The sequence below is a fragment of the Lontra canadensis genome, unplaced genomic scaffold, assembly GCF_010015895.1.
Source record: "Lontra canadensis isolate GAN:19392208 unplaced genomic scaffold, GSC_riverotter_1.0 scaffold74, whole genome shotgun sequence".
In the NCBI taxonomy this organism is placed as follows: Eukaryota; Metazoa; Chordata; class Mammalia; order Carnivora; family Mustelidae; genus Lontra; species Lontra canadensis.
This window is the reverse complement of record NW_022631068.1, coordinates 4,689,443-4,705,349: the sequence shown is the minus strand read 5'-3', so window position 1 is coordinate 4,705,349 and position 15,907 is coordinate 4,689,443. Positions and strand designations below refer to the sequence as shown.

At 49.5% G+C, this 15,907-nt stretch overlaps 1 protein-coding gene across 1 annotated transcript in view; it reads right to left on the bottom strand.

The window, feature by feature from the left end:
* Positions 1-508: 508 nt before the first annotated feature.
* The window catches only part of SLC6A5 (solute carrier family 6 member 5), a 51,148-nt gene continuing 35,749 nt past the window's right edge, over positions 509-15,907 (bottom strand). Inside the window, exons 11-16 of the mRNA XM_032881210.1 lie at positions 15,244-15,356; positions 14,364-14,495; positions 13,310-13,409; positions 7,248-7,348; positions 3,036-3,203; positions 509-802 (exon numbers count right to left, since the gene is read on the bottom strand). Coding sequence (XP_032737101.1) covers positions 647-802; positions 3,036-3,203; positions 7,248-7,348; positions 13,310-13,409; positions 14,364-14,495; positions 15,244-15,356 — 770 coding nt within the window. The 3' untranslated portion in view covers positions 509-646. The remainder of the gene's footprint in view (positions 803-3,035; positions 3,204-7,247; positions 7,349-13,309; positions 13,410-14,363; positions 14,496-15,243; positions 15,357-15,907) is intronic.

Here is a 15,907-nt window from a genome sequence, read left to right as displayed (position 1 = left end):
ACACAGAGACGGAAGTGTTAGTTCCTGGCACACCTGAAATGGTCGGTCCAGATGAAGGAAAGCAGATCCCCAGTTGTAAATGGAAATGTGAACGTTATTAGCCACCTCAGTGGTGTCCAAACCCCCTCATCCTAAAACATTTTGCAGCCACTGCCGACGCTCCAGACACACTCTCCTCAACTTTCTGCATCTGAATGAAATCACTACGCTGCTCAGCAACACGACCGAGTCCAGTACCAGTCCTGCGAGTCTGCCACCCTATATATGTCTTGATGGCACCACCAACGACAACACACACAGCAGATCCCTCCCTACTGACCAAGTCACGCACACCTGCTTGCAACTTCACTGGAAAGCGCTCACCTGGCTGAGCCACTCCTGCTGGGTAAAGGCCTATGCTCAGGAGACCAACCCTTCTGGAAACCAACACCATGGACTCGGGCAAAGAAGTGCCTCAAGTGGTCTGTCTAGCTCTTCACGACAGCATGCAAAGCCATGTCTTACCTCTCTACATAACCACTCTCATGCACGGCCAAGAACCAAGATGTGGGGAGACAGAAGAACATGGAAAGAAAGCTGGGGAAAACATGAGGGGGAGGCAGAGAGGAAAAACGCGATCAAGTCTGGGCCATCCCATGCCAGTGGACTAGCACTGGGTGCCCAGTTCCAAATCCTTCACTGGCAGTTTGAGTCCCAGGGAAGAGGTTCCCAGTGGGTCAATCATGTTCTTGTAACGCTCTCCACGGTGCTGAGCTAAGAACGGGCCCCAGTCCGGCTGTGGCGAGCACACCAACTTGAGCCTCTGCAAAGAAGCCAAAGATACACAGGGTCATGGAAGTAATTCACCTTCCTCCCCTACTCCACACCCCTCTATCCACCGCTTTTGCCAGAACCCCTCCCTAGGCCAAGAGGTCCCCCACCAGGAGAAGCAGTTGGGAAGATCAGCCTTATCAATTAATTAGGCCAAGGATGTTAAAGAGGAAACTGAGTTTGGTTCACTTGTAATTATTTATGTCACCCTGCGAACGATACTACAATTGCTCAGGGTCTGCCTTGCACAAGATTAACCGAGGATAAAGGGCCCAGATTTTAATGATACATTTTTTCCCTCCAAATGAAGAGAATTCGCAAGCTTCCTCTCTCCACTGCCAAACACAGTCTACGGAGGACATGAGCCCAATTACTTTTGTTCTGTAATCTCAACAGTGGGTTGTTACATCAAAATAATTGGATTTTGTTTAGCATATTTCCCCAAAGTATATAAGTGGCCGGAGAAAAAAACTGCAACCCCAAAGACACATTGCCAAGAGTGAGCAAAGATTTTAATTATCTGCTGACAAAAATAGATGCTTCCGACTTGGTTTGGCAATGTGGGTTCTTGCAAGGGAGCTAGAAATAATGGGAACATCTCTAATCCTGCAACTGAACTTACTTTACAGAAACATAATTTCATGGGAATATTTTCTGGAAAAAAAGAAAGCAAACATATTTCTGAAAACATAAGCAGGAACAATTACATGTTTATTACCTATTAAAGTGAAGCTGCTTCTCGGAGCTGTTAGTTTAATCTCCCCTTAATCATCGGTTTGCAACCTTTGTGTCCCAAATCAACCATAATAAATTGGTACAGCCAACTCATCAGTTTAGGGAATTTCACCCCGAGGCAGAAGCAGCAGAGGCTACACTAGCTGCTGTGCAGAGGGAATGAGATTCCTGGGTCAGTTGGTGGGAGGTTCCTCTGGGGCAAAAGGGAGCCATCTCTGGGGGTAAAAGGGCCCACGGGAGTTTACCTGGAGGGGACAGCAGGCAATTTCCTGAGGATGGAAACTGGAATCCCACTTCAGCAAGGAGACACCTACCTTCCCTTTGTCAACTCTGTCTCCATCTTTAGGCCATTGAAGATAAAAGCCACCTCCCCACGACACGGACGTTTGTGGTAGGCCTTTACTCACACACCTTATTCTCATGTTGCTTCTCCCTCCAGAGCCTCTGTGGGATGTTCTCTTCCTTTCCTCAGTCTGACTGACCAAGAGCAAAGCCTGTACAGCTTTCTTCACTACCCTCTATCGGCAGGTGTTTCCTGGCCTTGGTCTAATCAACACCTCTGAGACTTGAGGGAAGTCGCAAGTCTGAGACTCCAGGTAGCCTTAGAATCAGTTGGAGGGCCGGTTACATGACAGACACCGGGTCCCAGCTCCCCAGCTCTGGTTCAGTGGAGCCCAGCTGGGGCCTGAGCCTTTGCATTTCCCACAAGATCCCAGGGGGTGCCGATGCCGCTGGTCCCGGGGCCAACCCTGAGTAACACTGGTCTGGTCCAAAAGGCCCGACCTCTGGATTTTCAAACAGACCCAGCGCTGGTCTATTCCTAGCACATGTGGGCGAGTGACTTCTCACAGCGAGAGCCTGACCACACCTCACTGGTGGCTCAACAAGGGGCGGTCCCTTCCCATCCACCCTGGAGACAGACAGCGTGGGGATTCTTTTGAAATGAGGAAAGAAACAAGGAAAGGGGTTAACAAAGACGAGTCTCACCTCATACCAGCCACACCCCGGACCCATCATTACACTGTGTGGGGACAGTGACATGTTCACCAGCTTGGGCCCCTCAGCCATCCCTAACACCAACACAAAGGGAGGGGCAGTGATTTAAAATGGAATGGTAACTGATGTTTGGAGGAAGACTTGGACAGAGAGGAAGATCAGGAAAGGGGGAATCTGACATGTAGTTAAATCCAAGCACTGCATTTAAATTGCGAGGGGGATGGGGGGCTTCTGATGGCTTATTCCCCAGAGCTGTCGCCTGCACTGAGAAATGGCATAATAACAGCTTGGCCTGCGGATTGGCTGAGCCTCTCCATTAGAGGAATGATACGTAATAAAAATGGGTTTAATAGAAACGGTGGCAACTGCGAACACTTAATCACCAAGTCTCCCTTGGGAGGAAGTTTACCAAATCTGTTGTTCTTTCATGCACAGAGCTCTCAGAGCTTCTCCCTGGGGAGGGGATGGCAGGAGAAAGGAGCTGATGGAATTACCTCAATAAATCTGCCAGGAGCCAGATGCATTTTTATCACAAACATAATTGGGATCCAGATAACGGAACAGGCGAGCATGAGCCATCCAAGCACCATGGACCAGTTAGGATAGCGGTAAGAGCCATAGGTCATGGGCTCCCACTGGTAGAAGCTAAAGCACAGGATAAACTGGGAAGAAAGGAGAAACACACGTGTTAGGTGGGAGATGCGAAGTCTTCGTTCCTAACAGCGACATGCTGAGCCCCTGCCATGAGTCTGGTGCTTTCCTACCTCTGCTCTCATTTCACACCCAAACCAACCCCAAAAGTGAGGTATTAGTAATGACCCACTTTCCAAAGGAAGAAACTGAATTTCAGAGAGATGAAGACGCACACGGCAGACCCTGTGTTGCCATCCCCTGGAATGGAGCCAGGCGTATCGGTGTACACACGCACGCACACATGTGCCCACACGTGCCCAGGCTGAGAAAACAATTTAAAGGATACACCTCGAGGTGACTGATGGGTGGTACTGGGGGTTTTAAAGGGGCTGTCTACACTTCTTATAGGGGATAATCAACTTTTGTTATAAGAAAGAAATCCTTTACGTTTATGTATTTTAATTTTCTTAATGAGTTGAATCGACTTTGCCTTCTCCTTGAACGGGGCATGGCCAGCATCCTGTTACCCCTGCTGAAGTTTGCCGAGTGAGACGTGAGCGGTCCGCACGGCGGTGACTGAGCGGGAAGCTGGTCCTATAGTAAGCCCACTTGCAACCACTCACAACCAACTCAAGGAGAACGGGCCTTGTCACCAAACTGTGCCAAGAATGTGGGGACCAGCAGGCCAATGTCACCTCTGCCGTTAACTAGCTGAGGGACCTTCACGTCGCAGACTTCTCCGTTTCCAATGGGTATATTTCACGTAGTGTACACAACACAGGGGTTTTCTGAGCACAGGTATTTACTCAAAAGTTCCCCCTCAATTTTAAGAGTGGTCTTGATTTATCTGTTGCCAGTCCTCTCCTATCCCTGCACACTTTCACTGGCAAGGGCCAGGGAAACCCTCTGAAGACACAGCGAGTGCAGCTGGAAAGGAGAAAGGGAACACGTGTGCCAGATGGAAAGGGACAGAACGGGGCTTCTAACTGTTCTTGCCAAGCCTTTGGGGAGCAGCACCGCCTGGAGAAAAGGGTGTCCTTGCCTGCATCGGTCAAGAACAAAGTACTGAATAATGATGACCTATGTGCCATGATTCCCTGACACTCTTTTTCGATCTCAGGCAGTAAAATAATTGCCCAAAAATGATTGGAGGGAGTTACATCAGGAAAGATGATGTATGGAAGAGTTTGAGGAAAGCGTGAAGAATGATATGAGTGTAAGGCATATCTACATTATTGCTGCAGAGCCCAGGATGCTGGGGCCAGCGTTTATTTCAATGCAACAATAATTCAATGTATTGATTCGAAGCAATGTGAGCCTGAAGACAACTGTTGAAAATGCTGTTCCTACGGAAAGAGATGCCTTACTCTAGGACCCTTTTTAAGCATTTCGCCCCTAGAGTTATAAGCTTTATTAACCAGTCTATTGGAAGTAGGGCCTAATGTAATTATGGTAAGTTGCTCCATTTCATTTACTATATAAATAGCAATACATCTGCTTATGTGTGTGCATAATTCAGTAACGTGATCTGACTATGCATACAATAATTGCATGGAGAATATTTATAGCTCTGTAAATCCAAGAAGGCACATATAAAAATGGTCAATTTTATTTCAGAGGTCTCTGAAGTAATTTAAACCCATAATCTTGGGGCACCTGGGTGGCTCAGTTGTTAAGTGTCTGCCTTTGGCTCAGATCATGATTCCAGGGTCTTAGGATTGAGCCTGCCATCAGGCTCCCTGCTCAGTGGGAAGCCTGCTTCTCCCTCTCCTACTCCCCCTACTTGTGTTCCCTCTCTCGATGTCTCTCTGTCAAATAAATAAATAAAATCTTTAAAATAAATAAATAAATAATAAACCCATAATCTTAGCTCATTCCAGCACACTACAAATATCCATTTTACAGAGGGGCAAATAGCAAAAAATAACTGTTAGGCTTGGTCCTTTGGTACCCATTTCCAGTTGTACAAATACCATATCAAACTTATCTGAGCAAATGTATTCTTGCCAGACATTTCCTTCTGTCAAGGCAGCTTTGATAAAACCCTGCCCTCAGCTGGGCCTGGCCATGAGTGACACTAATTCAACCACTGGGTCAGACTCACTCTGACTTCTTGCTAATGGCAGCCAAGGAAGGCACTGGAGAGAGGTATGTCAGTTGACAATGATGATGAAATTGACCAATTCTACTTGTCCCTAGCTCCCAAACACAGAAGGGGAATCTGGTTCGGGATATTTTCTGGGATCTCTATAGGTTTCTGCTATGAGCTTCATAACAGATATCAAGTAAAACACAGCAGAGTTGAGAAACTTTCTCAAAAAGCACATCAGGTCCTAGAACTTCTTTCCCCGACCTTCTGCTCACAGAGATAAGAATTCTTTTTATCCGAAAACTGGCCAAACTCCACTTGGAGAGGAGAGCACTGAGCTTTGAGAATTTTACTGAGGCCAAGACAGCTCTGGACTCAAGACTTAGCCCTGCCTCCCACAAGCTTTGTGGCCTTGGTCAAGCTCCTTAGCCTCTGTGGGCCTCAGTGTACACAACTGTAAAATGGGGGGAAGAATCACCAACCAACAGGAGGGGCCAGAGGCTTTAGGGACAGTGCTCATAGAGTGCTTGCCTCTAACTAGAACTGCCTCTATATAGTAGTGCTGGTTGTTATCAGTATGTCATATGCTTCTGCAAAATTTAATAAATTTCTCTGAAGTTTAATCTCTTCCAAGACAGGAAGGAAAGGCAGGCCCCTCACCCAAGAATAAATCAGATGTAGCAGTAACTGGGGTAATGCTCAGCAGAGACAGAGAATGCCTCAGGCAGGAGAGTCTCACTTTTTTTTTTTTTTTCCCTCCACCAATCAGGTAAATCTGAGCTCTTCATACACATTTCAGTTCTGAATTCAAGAAATCAAAAAATCTATTTTAGTTCTTTTCATCCCTCACACCCCAAGTGTCGTGGGACTTTTCAGCAAATTACAGCCTCTAAAATGGCCCTGAGCATCGATGGGGGCCTCACTATTATGTCCATGTCAGTGCAGAAGAAAACAAACGCTGGATGGTTTTTCTGTCTAAACTCATGTCTTTTCAGAAGGCAGTTGAGATGTTTTGATTAAAACTCACTCTGTGACAGTTTAAAAAAAAAAAGAATGAAATACATATTTTCTTTACAATTTTACTTACATCCTGTCTGGTTTTCCTTTAGAGAACCTGGTTGCTGGGTGGGAAAACAAGGGTCTTGATCTGGTTTCTAGTGCCACCTGCTGGCTCGAAGGAGAACTACAGCCAGCTTCTTGCAGCCTTGCCAAGATGCACCCATTGCAACCCACAGAGGAGGGGGAAAGGCAGGGTCTTGTCAATGCCTGTGCTTAGAGGGTGGATCAAGGCAAAGCCCGCAGCCTACAGCACAATAAAGGAGGTGATGGATGTGCATGTAAGTCCCTATGCAGATTTACTGACACACGAAGGGCTCTGATCTTTAAGAAGACGAATGTCAGATGATCTCAAAATGTCATCATCGCACTTGAGGATAATAAGATAGTTCTGGAAAACAATAAAAGGCAATAATAAAAGTCTAACGTATGCTCTATTAGTTGTAGAGCAGCTGTATGGAGTAGTGGTTAAGAGCAAGAGCTTTGGAGCCAACTGCCTAGGTTCGAACTCCGGCTGTGTTTGCTCATAACTAGGTGTGCAGTTCTAGGCAATCACATAACCTGGGGGTGTCAGGTTCCCCAACTGTAAAGTGGGGATGATTTAAAACCAATCCCACCAGCTGCCATGAGGGAGAGAGGAAGATACACACATAATCTTCTTGGAACAGAGCTGGGACTCTGACTAGCCCGTGGGAAATGTGATTGTTATCTGCTCTCGGTTCATGAGGCAGACTGATATAATAGGGAATGTTCCATCAGAGATCTCCAGACTGCCTGAGTCACAGCTAAGCCCCTTTAGGGAGTTGCTATAGCTCTCCAAGCCTCAGTTTCCCCTTCTGAAATACAAGAATGATAGGCTTTGTTCAAACATAAAGCAGCACATCCACACACGAGGTCCTACGTCCATGACGAAGCATGCAATCCTTACGGTTAAAATGGTTGGAGTTACAAACGCCCAGCAGACTTTCCAGAAGATGTTTGGCTGGAATCCAATCATCATCTCTATATCTTCACAGAATCTTTGCAGGCCTGCAGACAGACAAGTGGAGACAGAGCATGAGGGGCCGTGGAGGGGGTGGGGGAGGTCTGGGGGGGAGGGAGGCTGCAGGACAGGCTCTAGAGCCCCTCACTCCAGTGCCATTGGCTACAGAGGGCCCCAGCCTGGTGTCAGCATAACCCCTATTATGCAAGAAACCATCAGACAAATGATTCACTGCCGGGAAGACCAGGGCAAACTGAACATTTAAAATAGATAGTAAATACTCTCTGGGGTGAAGTTCACAAATGTCATCCTGTGGTGACATCTAAAAAGCTCAGTACAGCCTGGGCCGGGCATCTCAGCATGGCCACAGCCCAGCACAGTCACCAGCATGGCTGTTTTTGGAGACGGCCTTGTGTGCTTAGCAAGCACTCTGGCAACACCAATTATGTTTGCGGTCAGTAAGCACGGTGGACGATGAAAGCCTGGGGATTCAGACCGAGAGTCCATGCATGTCGGTTTTTGTCCCCACCCTCCCAAGGCTACTCTTCCATGAGCCGATGTATCTTCACTCTGTGTGAGATAACGACAGGCAAACACCGAAGTAAACTCCAAGTGGCCACTGCCCACTTTGCTGGGACTCAAAGCACTGCTGTCCTGGTACCAACTGGACAGTAACCTCTCATGGACACGCATAACCACCAACCACACATGCTCTCGGTTCACCAAGAACCTTAAGTCACTCTTTGGAAGCAGGAGCCGCTGAGGAAGGTTTGGGAATGGGGCAGCTTCTCGCATTGTTTCCTGAGCTCAGGGGATGCATGGCTTTCCTCAATGGGGGGGGGGGTTACCAGGCAGACAAGACAGGAAAGGTCCCTGGGTTCAAGTTCCGTCACAGTCAGCAGCTCTGACCAGGGACCCAGCCGCCTTGGCTTTAATCTCCCTATTCCTTCATCCTTGGGTCATCTATGTGAGAAGTGGGTACACTACAGGTCAAAAGGGGCAGAGACACCCCTCAAGGAAAGCACCCACTCCACGGCACCTTTTCCTACGGAGCATAACCCTCTACACACCCCGAGACCTTCTTGCCTGAGATGTGGGCCCCTTGCTCCTCCTGTTCCCAAGCTCTCCCAGCGCCCTGGGGTTCCTGGGTCCTCTGCCCTTAGCAGGGGGATTCCGTGTCTGGGGGCTCCCCTCCCAGCCCTGACTTGCTGTCTCTTACCCTATGCCATCCCCTCTTTGGGCACCACCTGCACCAGCTGCCTCCCCCCGGCTGGCGCCCCTGTCCCTGCCTCCGCCCAGACTTTCCTTCTAGCCTTGCTCCCTTGGACACTGAGGCTGCACGCGGTTGGGAAGAGTAATGGGACATGAAAAAGCAATCTCTCGCTAGGGGAGAAAGCCGAGACCGGTGTTCCTCTAGGGAACAGAAGAGTTCATCTCAGCCTCTTAAAAAAAAAGGGGGGGGGGACCTGATAATATTCTGTATCTTGATCTGGAGGCTGGTTACCTGCAGGTAAAAATTCACTCAACTGTATGCTCCATCACGCCTGTGTTCACAGTATTGGGAGCAATGGTGAAGTTTACCTCCAAAGCCCGCGCTAGCCGCCACCACCAAAACGGCGGGTGCTGAGACCTTCCGTGGCCCTTAGTTCCTGCCGTGTGCTTTGACCCCGTGCCCAGCAAAGACCCGGCCCGTCAGCAGCCTCTCATGGCCGTGAATCAGCAGGACGCTGACCACAGCCCTGACAGGGGACCGCCAAGCCCGGGGCCAGCTGTAGAACAAATGGCCTCTGATGGAGTCAGAGGTTCACCAAAGGCAGCTGCTCTAACATCCCCTCCAAATCCAGCTTTCTGTTCTACCTTAAAGAAACCCTGATCAGGGCAACCACAAATGTGAGCACCACGAAGAACGCCTGGTGGGGAGTTCGGATCCGAGAGCCGATTCCTGGCTCCACCTCTCATTCCCCGTGCGGCCTTAGGAAAGGGAATCTCTTTCTGAGCTTTGTCGGTTTACTGGGGGGACTGGGGAGCTCAATCCGTGACACAAACAGGGACCAAACTGCTTCTCTGCGTTCACCACAGGCAAGAACTGTGTGCCTTCAGCCGCTGAGTAGACTATCTGCGGATCTGTTATTTGTGCATGTTCTTTAGTGTTATCAAATGCCTTCCTGCAAGGGGTCTCTGGACGCTACTCTCTGAGCACAAGTGAGGAAAGAGACTCAAAGAATAAAAGTCAAAGCTGGGGCCCTGAAAAATGCAGACAAGACGCTGAGGGCAGGCCTCAGTTGTTCAAACAAACAAACAAACAAACGAGGAAAAGATTCTAGAAGTTTCTGTTATCATTTTCAATCCTGTTTTATTCCTCTCCAGTAGACCATCTCCAAGACAGCATGTAGCTTGACTGGGAAACTCATTTGTTGGGGCTCAGGGTTAGACCCTAAGAAGACATACAGATGGGCCTCCTATTTGAGGAGGGGGATGGCGGGAAAGGGGCTTAAGCTTCTGCAGAGGGGCCAACGAGCTAGACCGAGCTGTAGGTGGGGGTGGACAACGGGTACTAGGTTCCAGCAAGAGGCAGAGTTTGCTGCTGAGAAGCGGTGCTGGGACTGAGGGGGGGAGGCTTGGGTCCCAGGCCAGCTCAGTGTCAGGAAGGTCATCTCCCTCTCAGAGCCTCACATGGGGGCTCTGGACAGCAGGCCTCTGCCTCCAGCTGGCTCCAGGTCCCATGAATTCTGCACATACAGCCCAGGGACACCAGGGGGAGCCACCAGGCATCTTCCTGCCTCCCGCTCATTCTCGAGCCAGGCTCTCCAGCCCTTCTTCCATCCTCTACCAGCTCCAACTCCTGCCCAGCCACAGGCCCACCCCTCCCCAGACCGCCACCCCCATGGCCTGACTCACCCAAGTCCCCACCTGAGTCGTTTACTAAGTCACTGGCTGCCTTCCTCTGAGACCTTTGTTTCTGTGGCTCCCTCTCTGCCTCCTCAGTCCTTTCCACCAACACAAATCCCTTTTATCTTCAAGGCCCAACTCTTTTTTTTTTTTTAATTTGTTTATTTGACAGAGAGACACAGCCAGAGAGGGAACACAAGCAGCGGGAGTGGGGGAGGGAGAAACAGGCTTCCCGCTGAGCAAGGAGCCCGATGCGGGGCTCAATCCCAGGACCCTGGGATCATGACCCAAGCCGAAGGCGGACACCTAATGACTGAGCCACCCAGGCGCCCCAAGGCCCAACTCTTGATAAAAGAATTGTTTGTGGAACCTGCACGTGGCAACTTCCCTTTGTGCGACCTTGAGCCCAGAGCGGTAAGATAGGCTCCAAAACGGATCTGAGCAATTGCTCATCACCAAATTGACAGAAAAACAGAAGGGAAAAAAAAAAAAATGGTAAGCTCATGGCTACTACTGTAGATTCAACAAAGTGATCTGAGGCTCAGAAATTGGCCCACAACGAACTCCTGACAACCATCACCAACCCTGAACCGAGAAATCAAACACTGGCTTCAACCAGCCAATCACATTCACCTATGCAGTTTTGTGGCTTCTGCTCTATAAACCACACCCTTGGGGGCCGCTCTCCCTCCCATGGGGCCATGGCCATCCTTGGGGCATGTGAACTATGCGCTTCTACAGAGCCCTATGCCCAGAAGGGTGCTGCCCCCAAAGGAATGGGCTTTTGTTGCCATCTTGAAATTCTGAGTGCATTTTCAGTGAGGGACTCTGCACTTTCACTTTGTGCTAGGTCCCACAAATTAGGTCTCCCGTCCTGTGTGTCCCTCACATTATTCATTTATCATTAACATAAAGGTCCCATCCCTCAGAGTCAAAACCCTATGTGTTGGCTCAGATTTTCCTCACCTTGGTTAGCAATAAATTCAACACTCACTACGTCTCAGGCTTTATTCTCTTTTATATGATTTTATCTCTGAGAGGCTCCCTTCTTGAGGGTTTCCTGGCCGCTCTGGGCCACCTGTATCTCTGGGCAGCAAAAGCGCCCTAACCAGCCATGCACAGCTGAGTCCTGACCTTCCTCTCAAGGTAAGCGCGCCTGGCTTGGCTCGTCCTAGTAGCTAGCCAGCAAGGTGCCGGAATGTACCTCCCCGCTTTCCTAGGAGCACAAAGGGCATACAGTAAGTGCCTAATAAATACCTGTTCATTTACTGACACACATTTACCTGTGTGTGTTATTAACGGACTGAAGCCTGTCGTTCCTAATGCTTACTGAGCCCTAGCAAGCGCTGCTGGGGGACCCTGCACCCTCAAGGAGAGGCAGGCAGGAATGTTTCATTCTTCACAAGCCCGTGTTCAATAGCCTAGCACTAACCGCATAGTTTAGGCCTCATCCTCTCAGGAGAGAAGGAACCACCCTCTAGAGTACAAATTATATGCATGTGTAGGCTCTTCCTTTCCCCTCCAGCAATTATGTTAGTTTATTTCAAATACGTCTTCTAAGATCCACTTCTAAAAATCCTATCCAGGTCCAAATCAGAGGTTCTCACCCCCTTCCTGTGCTCATCCTGAGCTCAGCACAGAGCTGGCCTGGCTCTGGAGGCTGTCCAGACTCCTGCTCTCTGAGAGTCCAGGCAGTTTCCTTGAATGGTCCTAGGGACTAAAGCACTCAGGATCTTCTTTTTCCTTCAGAACCAAGAACTCTACTATCAGATTTATAAGGTGCAGGGGTGCAATTTCACTTCTAAAAACAAAAAAATTTTGTAATGTTTCTATTGTAATGATGCTTGTAATCCATACTGGGCAGTCCTGTTCTATAGAACGGAATTGTGCAGGTGTGCCTTTTGTGGCAATTACCAGTGAGGACACAGAGAGCAAGCAGAGGAGGTCAAGACGGCTAGCTGCACTTGGACCAGTATTGCAAACGGAGTGCTGTCGTGACTTTGCCAACGGACCATCTGGTGACCCCATAAGGGGCTAAGTTTCCAAAAGAAACTTGACATTAAAAGCAAGATGTTCCCACCAAGGATACCTGGCAGTCCAGTGGACTTTGCTACATCCCCACCTTTAAAGGGGGAGCTCCACAGAGCCCTCTGGCCTGGCCCCTCTTCTCCGCACATTTGTCCCTTCTGCATATCCAAGGGATATCCTACATTTCTTCTTAATTTACAGCCTGCTGTGAACTCTTTTGGGTTTTACAATACAAATAGATAGTCCAACCTGGCATTTTTCACCTTCCTGGGGTTTGCTATGGAGACTCTAACTACCTTAGTCTGGGGATGGTTCTGAGACTTCCAGGCACAAAGAAGTCGTTAATGCCTTGAACTCAGTAGGGCATTCTTATGTGACTGGCAGTACACACCGGGGGGTCGAGGAGATCACCCGGTGAGACCCCCATCAAGCACAAGCACCTCTACACAAAGGGCAAAGATGCCACCTGCTGACTTGCCTTCCTTTTGTTCTTGATAATTGTCCCACTAGTTACGGGATGCAGGTTGCTATGGTGATAAGAGGACAGACTAAACTGGAAGGAAACTGGAAGTTTATTTCCAGGAGAAGCTGGGCTGGTGCTCTTGCATCACAGACTTCCATGATGTTAATGAAGTTTCCTAAGGATCTGTGAGTTTGCTGGTCCCTTTTCACATTACAGTATCTGGGGACCAGTCTCAAAGCTACTCTTCACTCACTCAAGCTACACAGGGCGGGGACTGCCACTAGCAAGACCAGGAAATAATTTCACACCTGCGAAGCAGGCCTCCTCCTCCCTCATCTGGCCCCATCCCCAGATAACTGTTCACATTCCAGACCATACCCAGAGGGCAGGTCCTAGGAGCTTCTGAAGCAAAGGGTTTCTGGGTCTCACCTTCAGCCACCTTTTGCTCCTCAGATACATTCAGATCTCAGTTAAGAAGCAAATTTGAAATAAAGATATAGGTCCCTTATGTCTCCTAAATTGCTGGAATTAAACACTTTCATTATCTTAGTAAATCTGGAAAACCTACTCGCCGTGGATGCCTTATGCCACTCAGCAATCCCTGGGTGCGGCGCGGCGGTCCCCTTACCGTACACATAGGAGATCCCCACTAGCTCAAAAATGGCGATGATGACGAGGGCGTAGGACGCCGCGTACGTGTCCACAAGCTGAAACATGTAAATTCCGCCCTGGTAGGAAAGAGGAACCACATCAGCGAGCCTGGATCCAGGCTCTGCCCACTGGGAACAGCCAATCCTCCCATGCAGGACAGAGTCAGGGGTAAGCAAGGAGCCGATGGATCTTCCCTCCCCTCCACAGTAGTAACCTAAGCCTGGTCCAGAACGCAGGCTGGAGGCCTTACCATGCGAGCAAAGCAGACCCTCGAGAGACTCAGCCAACCAACAGAAAAAGCACAGAAAGTGATCTAACGTCTCGCTCTTAAAAAGCAAACGTCAACGTCTGAAGATGAACAAGTGAAGGCAGGCAGATGGCTTCATTTTTGCCTTAAGCAACAGATCGCCATTTCTACCCATAAATCTGCATTTGACTGACCTTCATTTGACCTTTAGGTGTCGCTGGGCATTCCTCACACATCCCCCTGCATCTTTCCTCGCCCTTTCCGTTTCTCTACAACAGAGGAGGCTTCGAGACCCTCTTATTCCCATTCATCATTTCACAGATGAAGAAACTAAGGCCGCAAGGCGGTGACTGGCTCAGGGTCACAGAGAGAGCAAATGGAACATGTAAGCTGAGTGGGGCTGACACTCCGTTCACCAAGACACTCAGGACGGAAAGGAATCCCGTCACAGTTAGACTCCCAGGGATAATGTGAGTACACAACTGGGAACTTCTCTGGCCAGTAAATTTGGATTTCCAAATATTCTATTTTCCTAAAGTAGGACACACCTGCCTTGTTGGCTCGAGAAGCCTACATCTCAATTACGAAGATGCTACAAGTAACAGTGGCAGCCAAGGGGACATGTTTCCATCTGCAGGCAGAATCCCTAATGACTTAGTGCTGTCTACACAGATATGGCAGTGACTGGCTACTGCTGTGAGCCCGAGAGCTAGGGACAAAAGGATAGATCAGCCATGGGGCCCCCGCATGCTGTCCCCAAGCCTGTGGCCAACAGGCTGCTTACCTGAGTGATCATCGGAAAGCCCATGATGAAGAAACAGATACAGCAACCCAGAGTGAAGACGGGCTTGTGTGTGCGCAGGTACTTGGGGAACTCGTCCGAGATGGAGGTCACAATGGTCTCGATGGTGGCAAACTGGAATGGGGCCAGGAAAGGAGCAGCTCAAACAAGCCACCCAACCCCAAAGCTTCCCAAAGTCCTTTGTGTTTCCCACCAGGGAAAGCGGTACGAGTATTAGGTTCGGTTCTTAGGACTCCATTCCCCTGATGGGTCTAAAGGGCTTTGTTGGAGTCCAACCCACAAGGCCAGCAAGGGGGATCCGACAGGATGTGAGCTTGGGAAGCTGCCTTTCCAGCCCCCAGAGACTGCGCGCACACTCATCCATCACGGACTTTGAAGCTTCACTTTGTATTCATGAGATGTAAATTCCTTTCCTCCAGTTTACCTCAAATTTGATCTTCTGCTTGAGGAAAAAACCCTTTCTGCACCCAACCACTAAACTCTCTGAGTGCCTGTCAGTAAGATTTGTGGCAGCCTTAGCCCCACGGCAATCTCCCTAAAATCGACTTTGTACTATTCTCCCCGATCCAGCCCCACAGAATCTGCATTGGCAAAATGACAGCAAAGAAAGGAAGGACACGGGCTAAAACCTGCATGCAGAAAGGAGGGAGGGAGGGAAGGTGGCTGCTTTGCACTGTCCCATGAGTCACCCACAAATACAGAGCTATCCTGAGCCCCAGACAGGGACCTCACCATCCTCTATCACCCGGGGAAACATGTGGGGACCACCAAGCCCACCCCTGCCACAGGCTGGATGCAGGATCCAGGAAAGGGGGTCTTTAGGCGGAGCCTCAGGTAGGCGTCAAAGGAGGCAGGGGCTTACCATAGTGTCAAGTCCAAGAGTGAGGAGCATCAGGAAAAAGATGATGGCCCAGAAGGGAGAGAGGGGCAGCCTAGTTAAGGCTTCGGGGTAAACCACAAATGCAATGCCTGGCCCTGAAAGGAACAAGAGACATGATTGCACACAGGCCCAGCTCCAGGCCCCCTCTTCCTGGAAGCCCACAGGGGCCTCTCCATAGACATCCCATATGCTACTTCTGCAGGTTATTTTCCCTCATCTCCTTCCATTTTCCCAATTAGACCTCAAGTTCCCTGAAGGGAAGGACCGGGGGCGTCAGGTCCACACCTTGGGGAACTCAGAGGGGAGGCTAAAAATAGTACCAAAGCAGACTGAGTCCAAAGCCAGGCTGTGTCTCATGCAAGCCCCATCTTTGGGTTGATGAGTTGGGGAAGCATCTAAGAACCACCCCGTAGAATACTGATTCTCATCCAATGGCAAGTACAGCCCTCCCACCCCCACCCAGGGGACATTAAGCAATACCTGGAGACATTTTTGACTCTCACTGCTGGGCGGGGGGGGGATTACTGACATCAAGTGGGCAGAGGCCAGGGTTGAAATGCACAGGACAGTCCCCACAACAAAGAATTATCCAGCCCAAAGGTCAAGAGTGCTGAGGTTAAGAAATCCAGCTCTACAGGCTAGACCG